This window comes from Haliotis rufescens, unplaced genomic scaffold (genome assembly GCF_023055435.1).
Source record: "Haliotis rufescens isolate VD_foot unplaced genomic scaffold, xgHalRufe1.0.p SCAF_25, whole genome shotgun sequence".
Taxonomy (NCBI): domain Eukaryota; kingdom Metazoa; phylum Mollusca; class Gastropoda; order Lepetellida; family Haliotidae; genus Haliotis; species Haliotis rufescens.
Genome location: NW_025963946.1, coordinates 1,893,912 through 1,918,221, shown reverse-complemented (window position 1 = coordinate 1,918,221; position 24,310 = coordinate 1,893,912). Strand labels below are relative to the sequence as shown.

At 39.0% G+C, this 24,310-nt stretch overlaps 2 protein-coding genes across 3 annotated transcripts in view; one reads left to right on the top strand and one right to left on the bottom strand.

Annotated features, from left to right (window-relative positions):
* Positions 1-24,310, bottom strand: part of LOC124141338 (26S proteasome non-ATPase regulatory subunit 1-like) — a 257,574-nt gene that overhangs the window by 48,281 nt on the left and 184,983 nt on the right. The window lies entirely within an intron of this gene.
* LOC124141340 (5-hydroxytryptamine receptor 2C-like) overlaps positions 1-24,310 on the top strand; it is a 56,972-nt gene that overhangs the window by 28,018 nt on the left and 4,644 nt on the right. For both annotated transcript variants that reach the window (XM_046509316.2, XM_046509318.2), the window contains one exon: positions 9,531-10,127. In XM_046509316.2, coding sequence (XP_046365272.1) covers positions 9,716-10,127 — 412 coding nt within the window. In that variant the 5' untranslated portion in view covers positions 9,531-9,715. The remainder of the gene's footprint in view (positions 1-9,530; positions 10,128-24,310) is intronic.

Genomic DNA, 24,310 nt, shown 5'->3' with positions numbered 1-24,310 from the left:
CCAAACACACTCCTACCTTGGTGATGGTCAAGGCATCTGACTAGAAAATCAATTTATTTGGACAGAAAATCCAAGGTACTTCCGTGTGTTGTGACTGACGTCTTCAGCACCTATTTATCAGGACATTTACATCCATAATGTGTTCTTCTTCAAATAGATTTCGTCATATTACCAAGATATTTATGGCTGTCATTAAACACATATATGACTTTTTGGCTCTTTGCTTTTAGCAGTCTTGTTTCTCTTAAACGGAGGAAGAGTGTTATTCAAGACTATCTTGTTTGGATAACATAGGCATGTAAATGCTAATCTGCCATTTCATGAGAGAGCATAACACACAGTATCATACAATCTGACTTTGTGCAACATCTTAATGTAACCCCTCTATTGACCAAATCCTATTTAACCCTAAATGAATGTTTTAAGGGCAGAAAATCAAAACCAGAGTAACACTGTAATGATAAACGACTCCTTGAATGTATTCTCCATAAACCTGAATGTTTAATCACTAAAGCCTGTGTGAGTATATCTACACATATACTTGGAGCATCTAACAATGCATCTAACAATACATCTAACAAGGGGATCATAAGATATTTATCGACGTAATGAAATCTAAAGCAACATACAGGTAGGCACATTTTTAAAACATTTGCAGGATTTTTTAACAAGCACATGTTGCATTTCAACAATTACACAGAATCCGAGAAGCAATATTTTAATGTGCACATACCTTAAGCATATGGCAATGAGAACTTATTAACGAGAAATGCAACACCTATTGGTAGCTGGTAACTGGTAACTGGTAGCTAAGTCTTTCCTACCCCAAACATACAAATAAAGATTTTTGTTAAAGATTAATGACAAACAGTTACCATGACAACTTGTTTCTCAACTGGCACCAGCAGAAATGCATAAATAGCAAAGTTGAACACTCAACGATATAACAAACTGACACACAGATGATGTTTGTTGTTTCCGGTAAGTCTAGAGTTGAGAATATAGATCAGGTCTTAATGGCCATGATGCTTCATATGTAGAAATGAAACAAACTTGGCTTATGAAATGAATTTCCATGATAGATTCTGTGAAACCACAGTTCCAAGTATCCTCAAAGGAGACTGTGATCCTCAAACATCAAAGTGAAAAACTATATCAACATTGTCAGAATATTACACATGGGTCGTTTCATGGAACAATCAAACTCTAGACTCTTTCTCAAGGAAATTCAGCATCATTCAGAAACTTATTTATTATTATATATATAACACCCCAAATCTACAAAGCACACAGATGGCCATTTACATAACACTTCTTTACCTTCAGACACTTTTCATACTTTTAATAACTTCATGTACCAGTACATCAAAGAGCGATAATCACTGACATAGACAGTGACCCATCACACAACAGACAAGCCAGTTGGACATTATTCAATTATGCTTCTTCTGGGTATGATCGCAACCGGTACTTACTAACTACTACGGTCAGACAATACTCCTTGGAACCCAAGTGTCAAAAACATCTTACAGCCCCCTTAATTTTAATACTCTATCCACAACAACCATATCATGTTTAATGTCCCAGCATCCACTTCTGTCATTTCTGTGACATCCAACTCCACAACGCACTATTAATTAGTTATCTTAACAGACTAAATGTTCCAGATAACACGTTCATGACAGGGGAAAGGGTATAAAAATGTCAGACACTGTGTCCTATAAACATATTTCATCTTGTGGTGCTCGGTTTGAAAGGAAAGGGTTCGGGGTTGTGCATGAACCATGTTACAAAGGTAAGATCAGTCAATACTTGGGTATCAGTTATATCTTTCTGGGTGTTTTAATCTTGATGTCTTTGATGTTGCCATGATAAATAGCAGACAGAGTCAAGAAGTTCGAGCCTGGTCTCATCTGACTTTAAATTTCAAACAGCTTTTTAAGACAGTTCCACTGACACCTTGAGCTTCACAGATGACATTTCCGAATCTCCAATGTCTCAAAAAGGGTAACATCTTCATTAATTATGTTACTGTAAGTAAACAACGGCAGAGGTACAAGAACTTAATTGATAGCCTCTCACACTTTGTTTCTCCAATTTTTCATAAGAGAAACCACATCTACCAAGAGGGTGAAGACCTACTTTCATTTAAGTTCATTTAAGTACAGTTTCCATCCACTGATTTTTGTGAATTTATCACTATTCAAGGACACTGTGCAGTTACAACCATACACCAACAAAACAAGCTATGCACCCTCAATTTATCACTATTCAAGGACACTGTGTAGTTACAACCATACACCAACAAAACAAGCTCTACACCCTCAATTTATCACTATTCAAGGACACTGTGTAGTTACAACCATACACCAACAAAACAAGCTCTAAACCCTCAATTTATCACTATTCAAGGACACTGTGCAGTTACAACCATACACCAACAAAACAAGCTCTACACCCTCAATTTATCACTATTCAAGGACACTGTGCAGTTACAACCATACACCAACAAAACAAGCTCTACACCCTCAATTTATCACTATTCAAGGACACTGTGCAGTTACAACCATACACCAACAAAACAAGCTCTACACCCTCAAATTATCACTATTCAAGGACACTGTGCAGTTACAACCATACACCAACAAAACAAGCTCTACACCCTCAATTTATCACTATTCAAGGACACTGTGCAGTTACAACCATACACCAACAAAACAGGCTCTACACCCTCAATTTATCACTATTCAAGGACACTGTGCAGTTACAACCATACACCAACAAAACAAGCTCTACACCCTCAATTTATCACTATTCAAGGACACTGTGCAGTTACAACCATACACCAACAAAACAAGCTCTACACCCTCAATTTATCACTATTCAAGGACACTGTGCAGTTACAACCATACACCAACAAAACAAGCTCTACACCCTCAATTTATCACTATTCAAGGACACTGTGTAGTTACAACCATACACCAACAAAACAAGCTCTACACCCTCAATTTATCACTATTCAAGGACACTGTGCAGTTACAACCATACACCAACAAAACAGGCTCTACACCCTCAGTGCTGCATGCACTAGATCAGGTAGGACTCCCGGGGCAGAAGGATATCCAAGTGTCACACCACAGGTCTGGGTTCAGTTCCAAAATGGTTATAATGTGAGAAACCCACGACAATGTTCCCCGCCAAGAAAGTGCTGGAACATTTCTACTAACATTTCTAAAAATACCATAAACCCATCCTGAGTATTCAAAACAAATAATGGGATTCAAGGGATCATTGTCATATTATACCGTAAACCATAGTTATAACAATAGAAAAGACAGGGGCCCTTCATTCATTTCAAATGCTACATCAGAAAAGCCCTGAAGACCACCAAAGGACCCAAATGAAAATCTAACACTACATTCATTGTCTCACAATTATCTGGGGGCACGGGTGGCCCAGTCGTGTAAGGGGCTGCAATTCGCTGTGCAGAGATGCATCCCTTGGGCACGCTAGAAACCTATGATTGTGGGTTCGAATCCCGGTTCGCCCTGATTATGTTTCTAGGTTTGTCAGCACCATACCCGTGCTCATGGGTTTCACCGAAGTGGTAAACTTCTAACACCTGAATCATTGGGGCTTTCCTCCCACATTAAGCTGACACATTGTGATATGACTGGAATACTGTTTAGAAGCGGCGTTAAACCCAACTCACTCACTCACAATTATCTACCCCATTACATGAAAAACTGAAATGTTCACATCTTCCACACGGGTGGCATTTTCTGTAAAGGATAGTAAACCTGGCCAGATAGGTAATATATAAGGTGAAGGAAAAGCTTTGAGAGGCTGAATCAGATGTGGCCAGCTGAATGTGAGGTGAGAAGTTTGGCGCTTGTCGGATGTGTGGGGAGTTATCCTGCTCTCACTGTTCAGTACAGATCTCCCTCAGCAGGTGCACTTACACTTGGGGGCTCGGTCTCAATAGGAAACCACTAACATAAATTCTCACTAATATCCCCCAGGATAAGAAATAAGTTTAGGAGGTAACAGGGATATGATAACACTGCTGATGCGCTCCTTGGTAACTGATGGCCACGTTTAAGGTACAATTGCCCGCTCTTGCATGCAGACATTGAACTTCACACTTCTCCTAAAAGTCGGTGTTTCTACTAGTGTAATCTGTGTAAAATTCACGAGGAATGTACTTAAGTTGGTGGATTTTTTTTAATCGAAAGAGGGCAAATGTTTTCACTCTCATTCCTACAAAAACAATACCCATACCCCAAATCCTAATTTATCAATGAACAAATGCACTCTTCTTTTCACAGCAAAGAAAATCTTCATCATCTCAATTTTGAAAATAGAAAGATACACGAAACAGTTTTGTTCATTAAATGTTTTTTCACAAATATCAAATCTGGCTGACATGAAATTGTGACCAAATGTCCATGAATTTCATTTTATTAACATCGAAATTCCAATAAATGAAAGCAATAGTTTCAAAATAGTGAAGGTTCAAGCATTGCCATGACTGAAATCTTAAAACAGATGACATTAAGTTTTCCAAACGTGACATTCCTATCTATAACCCCCAGTCACAATATAGGCCCACCAGCAATAGTACATCACGACCCTGACATGAGGACATCTATTTTCAGTCTATCTTACTTATCTGCAAGTTTGGCCAGCAGTACAATGACATCAAGGTCACGACTCTAAAACTGTCAAAGTAGCATAGTTTAAAATAGCTGCAGGTACTCTGAATCTGTGAAAGCTCTCCCTCATCACTTATCTACCAGCATCATAACCAATACATTTCACCCAATACGATTACTGATATTTCTTTCATCTAATATCTTCCATGTGGGATTATTTTACATGAAAGTATTAAACATAACAGACATCATTTTCAAATAAAAGTAAATCAATTCTGACAAACTAAATCTGTCTTGTAGCGTGTGGAGAATATTGTAAAGGGATTACAACCCAAACCTAATGCAAGACAATGTTTTCCCAGAACATTTCCTGCCATGACAAGCAAACAATAAACAAGGCATTTATTTCACCATCATGTCAGCCCATCAATAAATCATTGTTACAAGCAATCTCCAAGAAGAATCGTCAATACTTTCAATCTCAAATAAGAAGGCTAATCATTTACAGCTGATGAATCACTATCTCCAATCTCATCAATATGTGGAGTAAAGTAACCCTTCCTCTTCTGTACCAGCCAGCCAGCCGTACCCACACCTTCTCCCCCCCACTGAAAATAAACAGCTAAATGTTGGCAGACTTGTCAGTTATTTCTGTAACCTTTACACAGCATTAATACCTGAGCTAATCATCCTGTTCTTAAGTGATGTAAGACGAGGTATGACTGACACCAGATCTCCTTTTGTCTCCCACTTGCATTGCTAGATCCTCCTCCTCCTCCTGAATCTTAAACTTAAATGATCTCCCTGTTGGAACACTGATCTTGCATGTCGCCAACAGCGTGGGTGGCACTTGTTACTTTCACAGGTGTGTCACTACCCCATGTTAAAACTGAAATACTTTCCTACTCAGCACAAATAAGCCCAACAATGTTCTCTATATCTACAAAGATTTGGTAAGGAAGATCCTTCCATGTCATTATCAAGCAGATCTTGAATAAATACAGTAGAACAAGGATATATTTGTTTGTTTGTTTGGTGTTTAACGCTGCACTCAGCAATATTCCAGCTATATGACTGCGGTCTGTAATGATCAAGTCTGGACCAGACAGTCCAGTGATTGACATCATGAACATCTATCCACGCCCTTGGGGTCGATGACATGCATCAACCAAGTCAGCGAGCCTGACCACCTGTACCCGTTAGTTGCCTCTTACGACAAGCATAGTCACCTTTTACAGTAAGCATGGGTTGCTGAAGACCTATTCTACCCCGTATCTTCACGGGTCGAACACGGATATAACGAACAGGAATAGAGCGATTAAACGGATACAACAAACCCCAATTCATCTCCTATACATTATCATATAAAATTTACATACAATTTCTTCCGAACGTTGCATCAATTATTTTTTCAAGTTGTATCATTGGGTACTTTTTAACTGAATCACCGGTAGATGCGGGAGGAAACGTGTACAAACGTGTATGTGTATTGTGTTTTAGCCCAGATGGCGGATGTTTCCAAGCGAAAACGTATATATAAAGAACAACATATGTAACAAACTGATTTCTTTGGTCCCTTGTAGTTGGTTATATCCATGTTCTACTGTACGGACATACAGACATTCCTTTGCTGGTTACAACTTTAGCTTCGGAATGTTTGTTCCTAGACTCATTCAATGGAACCAATTTGTCATGGAGAAGTTGATAGTATTTTGTGAGCTGTTGTTTCGTCTCTGACTGTAAGTGTCTACTCAAGTAGGTCCTGTCTTTACATCCACAGTATGCACTTGTCTGTTACCATCAGCTAGCAACATGTCCTCTTGGAAACTATACAAATACCCTCAGTTTACTGGGGTCAGAAATTAGCCAGTTTTCTGGGGTCAGAAATTAGCCAGTTTTCTTTCTCTTATGACTCTTCACAAGGAGACAGAAGAAACAAATTCCAAGATGGTGTCAGTTTAGGAATTCTTTCCCAAGATACAACACAAAACCATAATTTCTATTCTTGACATTTCAGTGAGGACAGATTGTTACTTATCAACCCTGCAGGTGTTTTGTGAGATTAAAAGGGCAATTCAGGAGTGTTGATTCAACAACTTCATGTCACAAAAGTTCTTCAGGCAGATAGATTGATTCTACTTTACAACTAAGCATATTCAAAGACCCCCAAACCCATCACTATCATAGAGGGCACTGACACAAATGCATGCCTCTCTGCCACTCCATGAATTCCCGTGAAGATCCCGGCTATATGACGGCGGTCTGTAAATAAACGAGTCTGGACCAGACAATCCAGTGATTAATATCATGAGCATCAATCCACGCAATTGGGATCGATGACATGCATCAACCAAGTCAGCGAGCCTGACCACCCGATCCCGTTAGTCGCCTTTTACAACAAGCATAGTCACCTTTTACGGCAGGCATGGGTCGCTACCCCGGAATCTTCACGGGTGGTGTCCCATGAGGACAGTCACATACCTTAACATTCTGGCAAGAAAAATCCTCAAAGTTCAGGGTGCCAAAGGTTGATTTTCTTCAATGCAACATTGAAATTGCCATCTATAACTTAGTACTGTATTTGACATAATAAGCGCCCCGCTCTGACAAGCACCCACGGAGATATTTGCTAATATATTGGCTAGTGAACAATCCCAATAAGCACCCCTTCCGTTTGATCAATGTGCACAAGACTTATTTATTTGTGTATAATATGCACTCGCTTTTATTACGTGGAATACGGTATGCGCAATGATGAAACCAAGTGGAGTATGCGACATGAAACAACCACACATGTCGGATATGGGAGTAGGGTATAAACCCATACCGGGATCTTAAAACTACTGACTGGCATAAATCTAAGGTAATATAGAAGTCATATTGATAAGATTGCTATATGGATCTCAGAGAAGGAGTAAGCCACTTGCTCAACATCAATACTTACTCTCAATATGCACTACCACTTGTAATAATACATGTATCATCATCTTCATCAAGGTATTACAAGATGATATTTAGCCATTTTGTTTAATCCTTATGAACATATAACCCTTGCCATCTACAAAAGCTGGTCCATCAGTCGTCATCGTCATCATCATCATCATCACTACCAAAATCATCTCAGTTAATGGTCCTATTAATTATCTTACCACTCCCAGCTGCACGGTACACCGATCTTAATACAAGATTACACAGAATCCACAAGACACTTCCCTGTCCATTTAAGTCAGGCATTAGAATTCAACAAGTGTTGGAATGGCTGCAGCAAGTCAATGACATCTGTACAGACATTTCACTTCCATGAATGAATTGTGGAGGAGCCCCAACTGACCACCATGTAAATGCAACCTTGCTGTACTACAGAAGTCCCTGGGGCTGAGTTTAACTGGTAGTCAATTTAACAACTGTCAAGTGGCTTCCGTGGATTCCTGTGTGTAATCTACCTGCAGGTATTCTCTGTCACCTACTGACATACAGTTCCCTTATGTAAGTGGACATGCAGACATCCTAGCACCAGATTTGTCGTGAACAATGATGGTTGGAGGGTATCAGTGATGTCAACAGGATGACAAAAAACACTGTTTTAAACAAAAACTGGGTTTGTTATTTACCTCCTGGCATTTCCAGTCAGCATATCTGACTGCATGGGAGAATAAGATGATATGAGAGAGAGAGAGAGAGAGAGAGAGAGAGAGAGAGAGAGAGAGAGAGAGAGAGAGAGAGAGAGAGAGAGAGAGAGAGAGAGAGAGAGAGAGAGAGAGAGAGAGATCCCACCCAAAATGTCACCCTATGTACTATCCATACTCTGCGCATGTTCCCCCTCGAAATTCCATTATCTCACAATAATTTAAGTCTGATGTCGTCGTTTTCATCTGCCCAACTGTTTCCATGGGGGCATAAAAACATGGATTACCCTTTGGTATCAAATGTAATGGGCCAAAATATTTTTACAATTTTAATAACAACAAATTTAAGAAACCATTGTCAGAGGCCATTGTCACACGACTGAGAAAACACGCCACTCCCACACAAAGGAGAGACAACATTAGTGAACAATAAAATACTTGTATGCCAACTATTTCTAGATCATAGTTGCTGTTCATTATTTTTATTTTATAAACATGATAGCCTTTAAATGAAAGGTTAATTTATGAAAACTGATAGCCTGGCAGGTGCTTGTTCATCTTAAACATGATGAAGGACAAAGAGTGAGAGAGTCGCTGAGTTGGGTTTGACACTGCTATGAAGAGTATTCCAGTTATATCACAGTGTGTCAGATTGGTGTGGGAACAAAGCCCAAAGTGATGCAAGTCTTAGACATTCACCCCCTTGGTGAAACCCACATGCACGGGTATGTTGCTGACAAACCTAGATTTGAACATAAAATCATACATTCCTGGCATGCCCAAGGGACGCAACTGTGCACAGCCAATTGGGCCTGAGATGACACGGCCATCCGTCGCTCCCATTGACAAAGAAGAGAAAACTCATGATATTCAGACATCATTCAACTGGGACATGACTTTCAGAACATTTCAAAAATCAATATGCACGTATCTTATATAATTGGCCATTATTATTACTAGTTTATGTACGATTGTGCTGCTTGAATACACGTACAGTGAGATGTTCATATACCAGTGCCTCCCAAGTGAGCATACGGACAGAGTTCAATTGATTCGGTCCATTAATGGTGTGTAATAATGCATTTATCACCATCGGAAGCCATAGACATGCAAGTTTCAGTTCTACAAGTCAGGTATTAGCCCTTAACTGTGCGTGCCATCTTCAGAAGTAGGAATGTAGAAGAGTTTGTTCTAATTCAATCAATGAGAGAATGTGAATTCTGTAATGCACTTGAACATTGTATTTCAGATAGCACCAACCAGTGGGAGTGGGAGACCTCACAGCTGAAAAGTCCCGACGTGATACCAGACACGACCTTTACCTCTCCTGAAGAAATGCAACTTGTTGTTTCACTGAAGAGTCATGGCAGATAAGATGATATGGGAGCCAGCCCATCAGGCCCCTAGCTGGATCCTACATGTGTTGTGTGGCTTATGAATGGAATGATCAGTGGGGCAACCCTGAGCAGGATCTACCTCGTGTGGTGTCACCGTGTCAAGGAATACCCTCATGACTGTCTGCTTCTGGTGGCTTGCCGTGTCCCCGCAGGGTCCCGCGTCAGGATGTGCACCTGGCAGGCAGGGTGCAACGTGACAGGGGCAGCAGGGGCAGGGGGGAACAACACCACCTGGGTGGGCGTGGAGGAGAGAGAACACAACTGGAACGTTCTGCTGCTGGCGCCGGTGGTTGTGTTCGGGGTGGCAGGTAACACCCTAGTCATCATGGCCATATCGCTGGAGAAGCGGCTGCAGAACGTCACCAACTACTTCCTCATGTCCTTGGCAGTCACTGACTTACTTGTGTCCCTCATCGTCATGCCACTTAGTATCATCAACGAGATTACAGGTGAGTCAGGAAATGTTTTGTACTAGTGGCCAGATGTTAATCAATATATATATCATAAGGAGACACACAACACAGGTGATAAGTCTCTCACATGAGTATCCAGTCAAATTCATACTCCATCGAGAAAAATAACTTATGGTAACATGTACAAAAGGTAACTTTTTATTTCCTTTTAGCAATATTCCAATAAAATCAGGAATATCTACAATAACAATACTTTTCATGGATTATCTGCCTCGTAGTAAGAACAGGTTGAATGTGCAGTAAGTTACCCAGATATTTATGATTTGTTAACACATTATAAACAAAAAATGGTTTCCATTTTTTTATTTCATAAAAGGTTGCCACTGTCATTGGACTTAATCATGATCAGTGAAATAATTTGTGGTGGTTAGGATTGCATTCATCCAGAAACATATCCAACATATATATGATAACAGTACTTTTAGAATATTAATCAAATTCACTGTAACCTTTTCTGGTTCCAAGTTACACTTGACAACACCATATGTTACAAAACATTGATACACTGTAGCCTGGGACAAGCCCAAAGACAGACACCACTACATGGTACCAAAGGGCTTAATTAACTTGTGCTTGTATAAACTCATTCACAAGATAATGAGGATGAGAAAAGATGGCATCACCGAACACTGACAGAGTTACAAAAAAGCTTACGTAAGAATTCAATGATGATTTGTTAAAGTATCTATTTCTGAATTCTAACAGGGGAAAGAAAACATCTTTAAGTGCAAAATCTAAAAGAACAATCCCAGATTTAAAAAATGTGACCGGGGTGTGCCCATAGAAATTCACTAATGGTGAAATCAGATTGACTTAAAATAGTGCAGTGTAATTTCATTCTGGTGAAGACATGATGGAAGAAATAAAGAGCACATCACGCAAAAAAAACTTCTAAAAGCCTACTTAAAAAGCTCTCAAGAAAAATGTTCATTACCATCCAATCCAGAATTTTATTTACCTAAATGCTTGAAATCTGCTCTTTTGCCCTGGAAATATCACCATTATTTTGGAATGGAAAGAAGTGCTTTCCTAATCAATGATGGGCTGTTCCCTTAAACTTTACTCCATGTCATGTGTGTTCTTCGCGCCAGGTATCCGATGCACTAACTGATTAAGCATAATTTATCCTCGTCTTACAATAAACAGCACATGCACAATCATGTACAATCAAGGAATCTTATGAAATACCTGAAACTGAACCATACCAGCAGGGTTTTCAAATGATTGACATGTGGATATGCCTCTCTCTGTGTGAGGTTCGGAACTACAGGTAGATATGCTTGAAGCCACGGGGAGGCCCAAATTCATGGTTTTCATCATTTGTGATTCTTGGAGCTTTTAGCAATGCGATTTAGTGATTTGAGGTAGTTTTTGGCAAGTGTCTAAACACAAAAGGCTGCCTATCACTTATCAGTTGATGAAGCACCACGTTACAGCGATAAATCGAGAAGTAAGGAGAAATTGTGAAGATTCATGTGTGGATTTATGGGATATTCTGCCTGCATCAACCATAAAGTTGGATGGAAAAAGCCATCTGAATGTTGCCGAGAGCTGCACTACTGCAATGTTGTATGCTCCATGGAGCAATCACAAAGTGTTTTACTGCACAAGACCCCACATGAAATGGTAGTTCTCAATTCCAGTTGGATGAGGAGTTAGTAGCCTTATATCTTCATAACTCACCAAGTCACGAGTCCAAAAAGTGAACACCCAATGCAGTGTAAGTCTGGCATAAATATCCCTCAGATTCAACACAAATTATGAGCAATTTCTAATGTTTGAAGGCTAGAGCATAAAGAAGTTCCATGGAAACATTGTGAGCGGAAATTTGTGTGGCAGCATGAACAGATATTTCAAAATGTTTAATTTAGCTGTAAATTAATTGCTAACTTCTTACCATGCAAACAGATACGCAAAAACACACATTCTATTCACACATGTTTATCCAAAGTTAATTACAGCAATTAGACTTCAAAGACTACCAATTCATGAGCAGGGAAATATGTGTGGTGGGATTACACATGCTGCAAGGTTATAATAACACATTAATTACACAATATCCAAATAAATTATATCTGCAAGTTACAGTGGAGAGAGAAAAAGGTCGTTTAGTCCAAAACAAACCCACACATAGCAACTACAACAATATTCCGCAACACAAAACATTCAAAGCCATGATGATTATAGAAGGCATGTAATGTAGGGTTACTGAGAGCATTTGGCACCACCTAGCATAACTTGTAAATTATTTCTCTGTTTCAAATACAAACTGATCCATTCCTGGCTAGAAAAGGCACATTTTTGACATTGTATTTAGTATAGGAATTACATAATTGTGAAAAGTCAGAACTCGGAATAGCAATTTATTTGGAGAGCTTGAAATATCAATTCTGCTCGACATCAAAGCTTTTTCAAATCGTTACAAAGGAACGTGTTGGAATAATAACAGTCCAGGCAATCAAGAGTTTGTGACCTGCCTCCACTCATCAATAGTGATTTATTGCTTCAATGATCAGCATTGACTTTTAACACTTGACTTCACGAATCTCGTAATCGGTAGAAACACTCAACAAATCCACGGCCTGGTCAATGTCTACAAACAGTACAGACGTCATTGTTTTTAATGGTTTAAGTTAGTTTTGTCAACATCCAGTGGCTTTTTACCTTACTCTATCTGTTATTTTACCCGCCATTCATCACTGTGGGTCAAGTGACTTTCATCAATGTCGTTTAATATAAAACCCTTCTGTTGACTTCAGAGATCACAAGCTGTACAGACTTTCAAACCTACAGATTGACACCCCTGGGCTGTAATTTGTACCTCATGCAAGAAACAAGAGTTCACTATTCAACTAGATACAATTCGAGAAATTATTTCTAAATTGATATCTTTCAATTGTACTAATTGTTATCCTTTGTGAGAGAAGGAAGAAATGATTGTTGGAAAACGATATCTGTGTCAACAGCTGAACCATTTGTATCAATTGATATGACAACTGAAGGATCCAATGAATAACATAGCAAAATGTTATCTCTCAAAGGACGAGCTAATGAAATGTCTTCACTGTGGTGACTTGCATCGTTGCGGGGGCACGGGTGGCCCAGTCGTCTAAGGCACCGCGATTCGCTGTGCAGAGTTGCGTCCCTTGGGCACGCCAGAAACCTATGATTGTGGGTTCGAATCCCGGTTCGCCCTGATTATGTTTCTAGGTTTGTCAGCACCATACCCGTGCTCGTGGATTTCACCAAAGTGGTAAACATCTGAGACCTGCATCACTTGGGGCTTTCCTCCCACATTAAGCTGACACGCCGCGATGTAACTGGAATACTGTTAAAAGCGGCGTTAAACACAACTCACTCACTCCATCTTTGCAGTTAATATATTTTTCCCAGCATCCTTCATGACCTTTCCAACAACAGAGACATACAAACAATGATAAAAACAACTTGTGAAAATCTACTTTGTTCAATACGGCAGCCTTTATCTTTATAGGCAGACAACCTTGGGAGAGCACATCTAAAGAGGTATATGTATTGATATATTTTTAACAAATCTGAAGAAAATAATATTATTATGCAAGCTGTCCATTTCATCCCTGAACATGTAAGTCTTACCTAAGACTCCTTTAATCCTATAGGAAGTCTCCTACAATCGTGCACCCTGGAGAGCTACTTAGTTTTAGGACTCGTTGATGGCAGCTCTTGATTCCTGTTAATTGTATTGTGCATGTTCGTTATTTCACAAATGGGAACAATAAACTCCCTGTTTATGATAGGCATTTTCTCTCACCAAACTGCTTCTTATTAATTACTGATCAAAGTCTTCACTTGCATTTGACTGGGAACAATAGATCTAAACGGTAAAGTTAGCGCCGTGACTCAAACTAATCAAATAATTCAACAGCATCAAACGCTTCAACAGCCTGCTGTTGGTTTAGTTTTCATCAAGGGAGGATATGATATTATCAAGAAGCTCTATTCAGGAAGGACGCCTACACAAAACTATTGGAGCGGACTTGTTTGATAGCACAACTGTTGGCAAGTGATCCTCAAATTGGGAAACATGGTGATATTCTCTTACGATGTTAGTGGGTTTGCTGGTTAGATTGGTCAGGGTCAGTGATTTGTCTGATATAACTATTTCAATTTCATGACTTTCCCACCACCCAGCTAAATCACTGTCAATCTTTACACTGATCACAGTGTAACCTATCACTCCAGTAAACGAAGGGGGCTTTGAGGAAAGGCAGTCACAGGACATATCATAATACTCCCATAGAAGATTCTCATCCTATCTGACTTTCAGTTAACCTTCCATAATTATGTTTCATTTAGTGAAATTTTTTCCAGCTATTTAAAAAAAAATAATTATGACATGAATTTATGAGTGAGTGAGTGAGTATGGTTTTACGCCGTTTTTAGCAATTCTCCAGCAATATCACGGCGGGGGACACCAGAAATGTACCCATGTCGGGAATCGAACCTGGGTTTTCCGTGTGACGAGCGAACGCTTTAACCACTAGGCTACCCGACCGCCCCCATAAATTTATGAATAATCATATCTATATTTCCATCTATTAAATACTATCACAATACTATCAGTGATGTGCCTAATGAAAATAGGGAATTCAAGGTTTGGGGGGGTGTTAATGTACCTTTTAAGATTTCAATTTCAAATCACAAGATTGAGGCTTTGATCAAGGGTATTTCAATTTCATCTCATCCTGGATCATAGTGAAAATGACCTTTCTTGACTTTATTAGAGTTCCAATAAAATCATGTCAGCTTTAGTTTTATCAACATTTGACAGACAAATATATCAAAATTACACTTTAACAGCAATGCCCTGAAGAGGAATGAATACCCATTCCAACTTAGCCAGCAAATTGACAAATGTGAAAATTAATCCATTCCAGCTACAAGATCTCATTTTTCCCTTTCCTCACAAGACTGTGTACAAACAGAAAGAGAAATTTGAAGCTTGAAAATGCACAGAATTCAAAGGTCTGACAAGCAAGAGAGATTTCAGAATGAATCCTACACAAGATTCACAGACAGTTTCACAAAATCTGTCTGTTCTCTCAGACAATTATGTTAATCTTAATTACTTGCAAAGTAATCTACTTTTGGCAAAAGATGAATATCTTCAAGAAGATATTTTTAAACTCAAAGTAAGGGTAATAACATGTAATCAAAATTTTCAATTAATCAGATTCAATGAAATATCTCTTGCCTGAGACAGATAATCAAGAACACAACCATCAATCAGATACCTCTAAAAAATGGGGAAAAAATTGAGAAATACTTTCGGGGAAAAAATAAATGAAAATATATTGAACACATAGATGATCTAGTACTATCATTTTGAACCAGTAGAGCTTGTTCCTCCATATCATATTTTACTGTCTGGCCCTGCCTTGGTAGGGGCAGCAGAACTGCAGGCATGAAATAATGCTCTGTCCCATAAAATGTCTCATTAATATTGCAAGGGTCTCCCCCTTCCTATACCTCACTGCTACAAAATGGCCTCTTCTTGGAAAGCATAAATGCCAGTGCTTGCGTACATTTGCAGCAATATTTGTGCCGTACATTGAATTATTGGGCAATCAAAAGATAGAGGGATGATCAGTTGGCAGCAATCTTCCTCTGTGGGTCTTGTGAATGAAGCGTTGGCTGTGATCAAGTAGGGGGCTAACTTCAAGCAGGGGCTGGAGGTATATATAGCCCAGGGTGCGAGGATGCCAGTATACTGTTCCTGATATAGACCCCAACCAAACGTAAATAGCATAGCAACTAGCAGGGCAACAAATACGCCTGATGGCTGTCACTTAGCCCTGACAAGATTGGACATCCCACAAAATGAAAGACAAGATGAGATTTGGCCCATGGTTGGCCTTCAGCTGTAGGTCCTTCGACAGAATTGTCAACCCAGTGTGGCAAAATGCTTCTCGGCACACTTTTATCAATCGGAATCAATAGGGTGGGAAATTTCGATGGAATCCAGCGTCTGGATCGCAAATGCAATATGATTAAATCCGTCTTTGAAAATTACGATCCCTTCACATTTTATGTAAAATATCAGTGGAACAACAGTAGATCTGCCATTTGTCTCTCGAGGATTTCAATCTCACGTGATTTGTTGGGAGTAATTATCAAGGTCACAAAGACCTGTGTAATCCAGCCCTACAGTTCCATAATGAAGAAAAGAGATAGATTTTTTGCTTGACTGAAATTCAGAGCACATACCCATCCTATTTCCAACAACATCACCAGCAGCATTGGAATTGTCATACACCGTTTTTGCCAATATTCAAAATTTTGGCACACAAGCAGGTTTAACCATAACAAGCAAGCCATCTTCCTAAGGAGCCAAACAGATGGAGACAAATCAAAAGATGGGCTATAAGCCCAAGAGAATGCACAAACTGTAGGTAGGAAATTATTAAGTTATAAATGTTCAAAAGTGGTGCAATAAACCTCAAGATAACACACAATGAAAAGACATCAAAATTATTTCCAAAGATCGGTAGAGCTGTTACAGAGATAAAACCAAGTCTCTGATTTATCCTAACTGTGAGGAGAGCGGTCATGGTATTAGTTGGGCAAGATGTTATTTGTTTGTTTGTTTGTTTGTTGTTTAACGCCACACTCAGCAATATTCCAGCTGTATGACGGCGGTCTGTAAATAATCGAGTCTGGACCAGACAATTCAGTAATTCTAGATGAAATATTACGCTCTGAGGTGTGAGCCCACAGGATAATCTGTGTCAACATCTGCTGGATTAATGTCAACCAGATAAATGTCAGCTTGTAAACATATGCATGCCTTTGCAGAATATTAGTAATCTGTCTTCGCTGATCTCCTAACTCAAGAGAAATGTGTGATTCGGGTTTCCATAGTACCCCTTCACATTGTCTGTAGGTTCAAGGTGTAAGGTCAATAGAAAATGTTAAACTAAACATGTCAGCCAATGTTGGCTTTTGAAGTGACGATATTGATATACAGGTATGGCTGCCTTAACTCTTCCATTTCTGAAATAAAAATACAATTTGCATCAAAATATTTGCAAAGAATATTTTTGTCAGAAACTTAAAAAAGAAGAAGATTTCAACCTTCATACTTGGAGAAATAAGACCCTAATATCCCAGGCATTTAAAAGAAGACGTAACTTTCCCAACAACAGTTCCTTCTTATGACAATATGAGGCGAACTTGTTTATTCAATACACACACTCTTCTCAGCCTATCCCAATAACATACTCTCATCATTAGTGACAAAGAAACAATACTTGTAAAAAATGAAAAAGAAATATTTACAACACATATGTCTCCTTCTCCAAACAATGGAAGAAATCTATATGTACTGCCATGCTGAAAGAACTCTCTGCTGAGCCTACAACGGCTACAGTTATGAGAGTCACGCAAGCCAACACCATGTCATCAAATTGGAACACAAACAAAAGTGAGGGGACTTTCTGGTCACCAGAGGCCAGAATGGAATAGGGACAAAATTTGGCTTCCATAAACCAGAGATATGAGAAACATAACATTGAAAACGGAAATATGGGAAATTATTTGTCAAAGTGAAAATGAAATTGTGTTCCTTATGTTCAAATGGTCTATCCAAATTTCCATGGCTAGTTTTGATTGGCATCTATGATGGATGTGACTGGATGCAGAGCTATGATGTGTTCATGTTATCTGTCCCTGGCTTGATGCCTGGAGAGCTCCAACCCACTGTGGACAGCCACACACACTACTGATTGGTGAAGAGGAGGAGGATGTTCCTCTATGCTTCTCTCAACACTGACAACTTCGTCCCCACATTTCACTGAACTGCTTGTAGTGTACCGACGAATCTACACACCTGTCATCCTATCACTGAGACAGCTACAAAAGACACATTCACACAAGAATTAGAACAAAATTACTTACAGTGATCTATGTTTTCTTGCAGGAAAAGGAATATTTCGACAACATCCTACACAAATGGATCTAAATCTTAACATGAGCAAAACTTCAAATTTTGGAGTGTCTCAAGTATCATTGTCTATCATTAAACAACTCTCTTGAAGGTGATCTTCTCCAGTAGCCATGAAACTGATTAAAAGTTCAAGGGTGATGTTAAGGAGTTGATTGCGAATTAGCCACATTTCTCTGGGTGTTTTCTGGTATACTACTTCAGAAATTAACCAACTTCTCCCAAGCCAGACATTTACCATAGGTCATTCACTGTGCTCACACAGGCCTTTGCGGATGGGAGAATGATGGGAGAATCATTTTCAACGGGACAAAGTATTTTAAAAGTCTATAACACATGTACATATTAGAAAACAAAATTTAGGAGTCATAAATTTGAATATAGCGACAAAACCGTTCCATATTCATGAGAAATCTCTGCCCAAAACAGAGTCAATTGTACGATTCCCTATATATGTGTCTCAAATAGTGATGACACAAGGTGTTCATGAAAAGGTGAAAAGGTGGCACCCATCACAAATACATGCAAAGGCAAGTCAAATTTTCATGTGAAAACACGGGAACATATGGTACAAGTCAAAATAGGGAATTGTATCGGACACCATTTTTGTACTTGAATCATCAAATTTGGAAATGTCCTCGACATGTCTACCATAAAACTTTTTCAAAGCTTTACTGAGGCCTTGAATGTTGTAACCCTGATCAAACAACATTGAGCAAGAGTCGTACGACGCTCTTGGAAATCTTTGAAGAAAGACATGCTCGATATGAAACTCAAAAGTTGTGAAACGTAAACGTAGACACCAAGGGCTGGAGCTGCAGGAATATTGCTCGACATAAAGGGAAAGTTGACTATTGGAAAGTTGAAGTCATCCCTCTTGTCATACAGTCTTGTGGAGAGTGTTTTGTAACTGAATCCTTATGCATAGGTCTAAATATGAAACAGATGAGCCGGTCTCACTGACTTTGCCAATCTGAGCAGAAATTCTGATTCATGTGCATAAAGTAACAGATCAGCAAGAAGGGGAGCACAGTTGATGCCTATGTGGATGCCTATGTGGATGCCTATGTGGATGCCTATGTGGATGCCTACATCTTGCCTAAATGTCTTACTCCCAAATTTTACAAAGATGTTATCAATGAAAAAGTTCAGCATTTCACATATAATTTTCTCAGTAAACTTCAGATGGCATTTTCGTTCATTTTGGACCAATTGACCTGATCCTCTGAAGATAGATATGTAACATCCATGTCACCACGTTTTGTAACTAAAGCCCCATGGATCAAGGAATGAGGTTGTTCTTTATGTTTGTCATGTGGAATAGTGGTGTTCAAAGTTGAAAAATCAAATGTTTTCACAGAATGGAACCTGGTTCTTTTCTGAAATTGTAAGATGTCAAGCAATTCCTTTGAGTTTTTGAGAAGGCACATGGTATTAATTCCACTTGTCTGAAATTCTTTCTGTATATATAAAGAGAGTCCTGCCTTGATCGTATTAAGGATTATGGTAAATCTTTGTGACAGGGTTTTGGTGGTACATTAGCTGGACCCAGCAGTCTAGCTCTCTTTGTATGGATTGTTATGGAGCTATGGGATCCAGTACGAAAGAGGAATGGACATGTCTTCAGGTTTTAAAGTCAAATCAAAGGTTGATAGTACTCCTGATGCATGGTTTGGGCAGATTTCTTCCTCAGTTAACATACTGGGCTTATATGTGGCATTACGTTATACGTCACTTATACCTAGTTTTCTTATCAAACATATTAAGTAGTGATGCTGAGGTATATAATGGTGATGTTATTTGAGGCCTTGTCAGTCAGAACAACTACAAACTTTTAATGTAGGGCAGCCAGAATTTGGATCACAGCTGGCTGGAACAGAATGGGTTGGTTCCATTTCTTGTTCCGCTTTTTCAGTTTGTGCATTGGAGTTGGCAGTTTGTTGGTTAGAAAGAGTGCCAACATCAATGAATGGTCAGCTTGTTTAATGTATAATTCCCTTTATGAAATCAATACCAATTCACCACTGTGTATCAACAACACGACTTTCCAAATCTCATCATGCCCAAATACAAAACATATTTCAATGATGACTTTTTCTCAACTGTTTAACCAAGCATGAAAAGACAAAGTTTGTTTTGATAACTATTTAATAAAACCGTATCAATACATTCCCCACCTGCTGAGATATATTTCAAGGAATCAAAGGATATATATTTTTGGCAAAGCTACTGGTTAATGAACCCATTTCCGTCTTTGAAATTTATTTAATTTAAAATCACAGGATCTACGTCAGACTCCCCAGCACATCATCAATAGTTCACAAGTTGGACTACATCTGTTATGAATGACAACTGCAGAGCCATGTCTTCAAAAAACAAGCCATAACACATTCAATGAAATCCATACACTTGTCAATGAAAGAGCTCAATATAACAACAGATTTACGCAATGACAACTAAACATCAAACACCTCCTGTCTGTAATCAGAGATGAAGTAGAACAAACATGTCCAAATAGAGTCGTTTTTTGCTCCTTCACACTTCTGGGTGATGATTATAGTCAGTGGAGCAGCATCAGTAGCGAGACCTGGACAAGGTCAGCTTGTTTTAACTCAATCAGGCCACTAATTGGAGAATGTGTGTGCTCAGTGGGAGTGGAGGCAGATACAGGACTGGCAGTCTGGCATGGGGGCAACATGTGCCGCCTCTTGCTGCAATAATCAGGCTCAATAGGCAGGAAATACCACAACTCCAGACCGTTTCAAAACTGGTCGGTTTGAATTGAAAATTTGCAGAAAGAAGACCAAGAAACTAAGAAAAGGTTGACCCAGTGACCATTCAGATGAGGTCAGCCATACAGGGGGACAATGTGGGTTTTTCTAAATTTCATTATTTGAATCAAGGGTCCCCCTAAACTGTAAATATGAACATTAGGGTTCTGACAAGGACTTTCAATCTGATTTCGAATGCTGATGTAATCAAACAAGTTAAGTGGCTATGATTGAATCATTATTTCTAGTTAACATCGAAAGTTAGAGGATAAAGGATAAATGACTACAGTATTTCTCAAAATTGTATCTACCTGTTAAATAGGTTTGAAAAAGGAGGCACTTTGTGGTAAAGGACACATTCTGAAGGAGAGCAAGAGTGTGTCAGCCAACAGGAAGGGTCATAGACAGAAATAGTTATGATTTTAATTAAAAAATGCTTCTTTATTGCTCCACCTAGAGTGAGGGACTCCAATCATGAATGAAGTCAAGCTCTGCACTTGAAGGATCAAGAGTGCAAGGTTTGCTGAGATTGGGATTTAATTTCCCTATCCTCATCAAGGGCCTTGTTGTCTTCCCAACATGCCCCTCATTTGAATAGGTCACCAGGGCTGGTCAGGGAATCTTATTGGCAACAAAAAGGTCCACTTCCTTTCCCACAATGGACATTCAGGGTTCTTTAGTTAAAGCTTTCATTTCCCGTGTCTACGTAATTAAAAGTCATCTTCCCAGGAAATGAAGGGGACTGCATACGTTCAAGCCCAATATTGCTGATATGCCCTACAATACAGCAGTGAGACTTGAACAATGCTGAGCTATCTCCACGGATTATTACTCCTGATGAATCATGTTAGTGTGTCAGTGTGCATTTCAGTCTCTCCATAAATTGCTTACTCCCATATTGAAATATATATATCAGATTCAATGAAGGTCAATTATGCCTACAAATCAAAGGAAGAAACTATCAATTCCTGATGAAACAAATTAATCCCCGACAAAACCCAAACTATATCAACTTGACATCTTAAAAACATCTATCAGCAATGCTCATCTGAAAGTTTGAAATCCTCAAGACAGCACCTGTGTCTATTAATTTCCTTGTGTCTGAAAACTCTTTAAACTTATCTCAAAGTTTTCCTCCCTATCAAGATAGAACGATCATTCCACAAACAATTAATGGCACTTATGATGAGAGTTCTAATTCCTGGACAGATGAAATGTCAGCTAGAGAAGAAATCATTCAAACCTAAGGCACCAGGCCAGCTTGTCTGAATGATAAAATTCCAAACTGTTACAAAATGGAACACAAACTCTGATTAACCTATCAATCTAGCTGGAAATTTAAAAACAAAATGTCTGAATCTCTGATCCAAGCTGATGCACTGATTCACATCCACAGTGATGAAAAACGGTTTCCTTGAAGCAGTCACCAGATTTATCTTCAAACATCAGATAATTACCCATTTAGCTTTGTCCATCTCCTTCCTACTAAATCAATCTCCACAAAAGTTAGCAAAATACATTACATCAGTTGAGAAAGATTTGGGTTTTTGGAGGACAACAAAACGAAAGGCCAGCTAAACAAAACAATCGGTAATTTGCCGTAATAGGGTAGACCTAGACTAAGGAGAGAAAAAATGTTTGTCCTTCGGCAGCAAAGTGAGACACGGAGCTTTTGGGATCAATGGGGCTGTTAGGGAATTGGATGTGAAGATTGATGTCAGATCGTTGTTAATTGACAGTCATAATATTAGTACTGCTTCGTTGAATAAATCCTGTTATGTGTTGTGAACTGTCGAATGGGATTATGATTTCTTTTTAATGCATACTTTTATGACAGAGGCATTGTCTTTCCGTGTTGGTAGATTGCCTCGTTATTCAAGATTTACTGTCCATGTCAATGATCATGATGCCTTATCAGTGAGTGAGTTGATTGTATGCCACATTTCAGCAATATTCCAGAAATATCACGTCCTCACACACTGTACCCATGTAAGCAATCAAACTCTGGGCTCCGGCATTTTGAGAAACACTTTCACCACTACCCCATCATCCAGCATTAGAAATTGGCACTCGTCCTGTAGTCCTTACCAAACTGCCCAATAGTAAAGGTATCCTAAGGACTAGTAGAAATTTGCCCGTTTTAAGGGTTTTGCTATATGTTATCATTATAAGGACTAGTGGACAAAAACTGTTAGTTTCTAACCCTGTCATCCAACATACATCAGTACGAGGTATACTACTTTACATTTCTCAATTCAGCATCCTGTCTTTTCCAAAACTGAACTAAGTTCAACAAGAGATGATTAAGAAACAACGAAAACAAACAAGGATTTAAAGAGGCATGAAAGCCTTTTCCAGGCAGACAAACAATTGTCTTCAATCCATGTCAAACTAAATCAGCTATGTCACAGCAGAGATTGGTTTTCCAGAGTTCCACTCAGTACCATATCTATGTGGCCAAGCAAACTCCATTTCAGACATCATTACCAGCCAACACAAGGCGTAGGATGACTCTGTGAAAACCTGTAATCTCCCACACAGCGAGGAGGAACAAGCGTGCTTGCCTGTGTATGAAAAGTGCAACACCAGCAAAGTACAATAATATTAAAGTCCAATGACTTTGTCGATCATAACACTGCACTAAAACCTTGAAGAGAAAACAAGCCATTGATGAAATTAATTCAAATTGACAAGAGAGGGTTGAACGCCATGCCCGTTCAATAAAGGTTCAATAAAGGTCGGGAACTCTAAGGACCCTACACTCTCCTGCTTCAATTTGTTAAGAGAGAAATACAAATTCTTGCAGCTTCGTAGACAAATGATAAAATAAGACTTTTTTTCCTCATCCTTTTGGCAAATGTAATAATACTTGAAGAGAACAGGAGAAAATTGGTTAGAGGGTACCAGTGTAAATGTAGCATGGAAGGAAAATGTATAGAGTGCTCCATGACTTGCCATCATAAGGAGATCACACTAAAACCATCTTTCAGTTTAACTCAGCTCACTTAAATTAGAATTCCTTACCTAGCAACGGAAACGTTTTTTTATTGTAGGAGTGCATGCAGAGAGAATTGTATGAAACTGATGAAATTTGGAAATGTGAGAGATCTAACAATGCTGGTTGTCACGTGCATATTTCACCTGACTCGGGTTAAATCCTAAATATAAACAACAGTAATTAACTACATGGTTGCACAACTCACACTGTGCCGACATTCTGCTTTAGTCCTATTTCCCTGTGGGGATTCTGAATTTGTTCAGTTACCCAGCAACATACGCTGGTCGTAAGAGGCAACTAAATGGATTTGGTAGTCAAGTTTGGAAACTTGGTTGTGTGCATGTCATCATACCTCGACTATTTGGTTTGTTGCTCATAATATCAATCATTGGTTTGTTTCGTTTTTGTT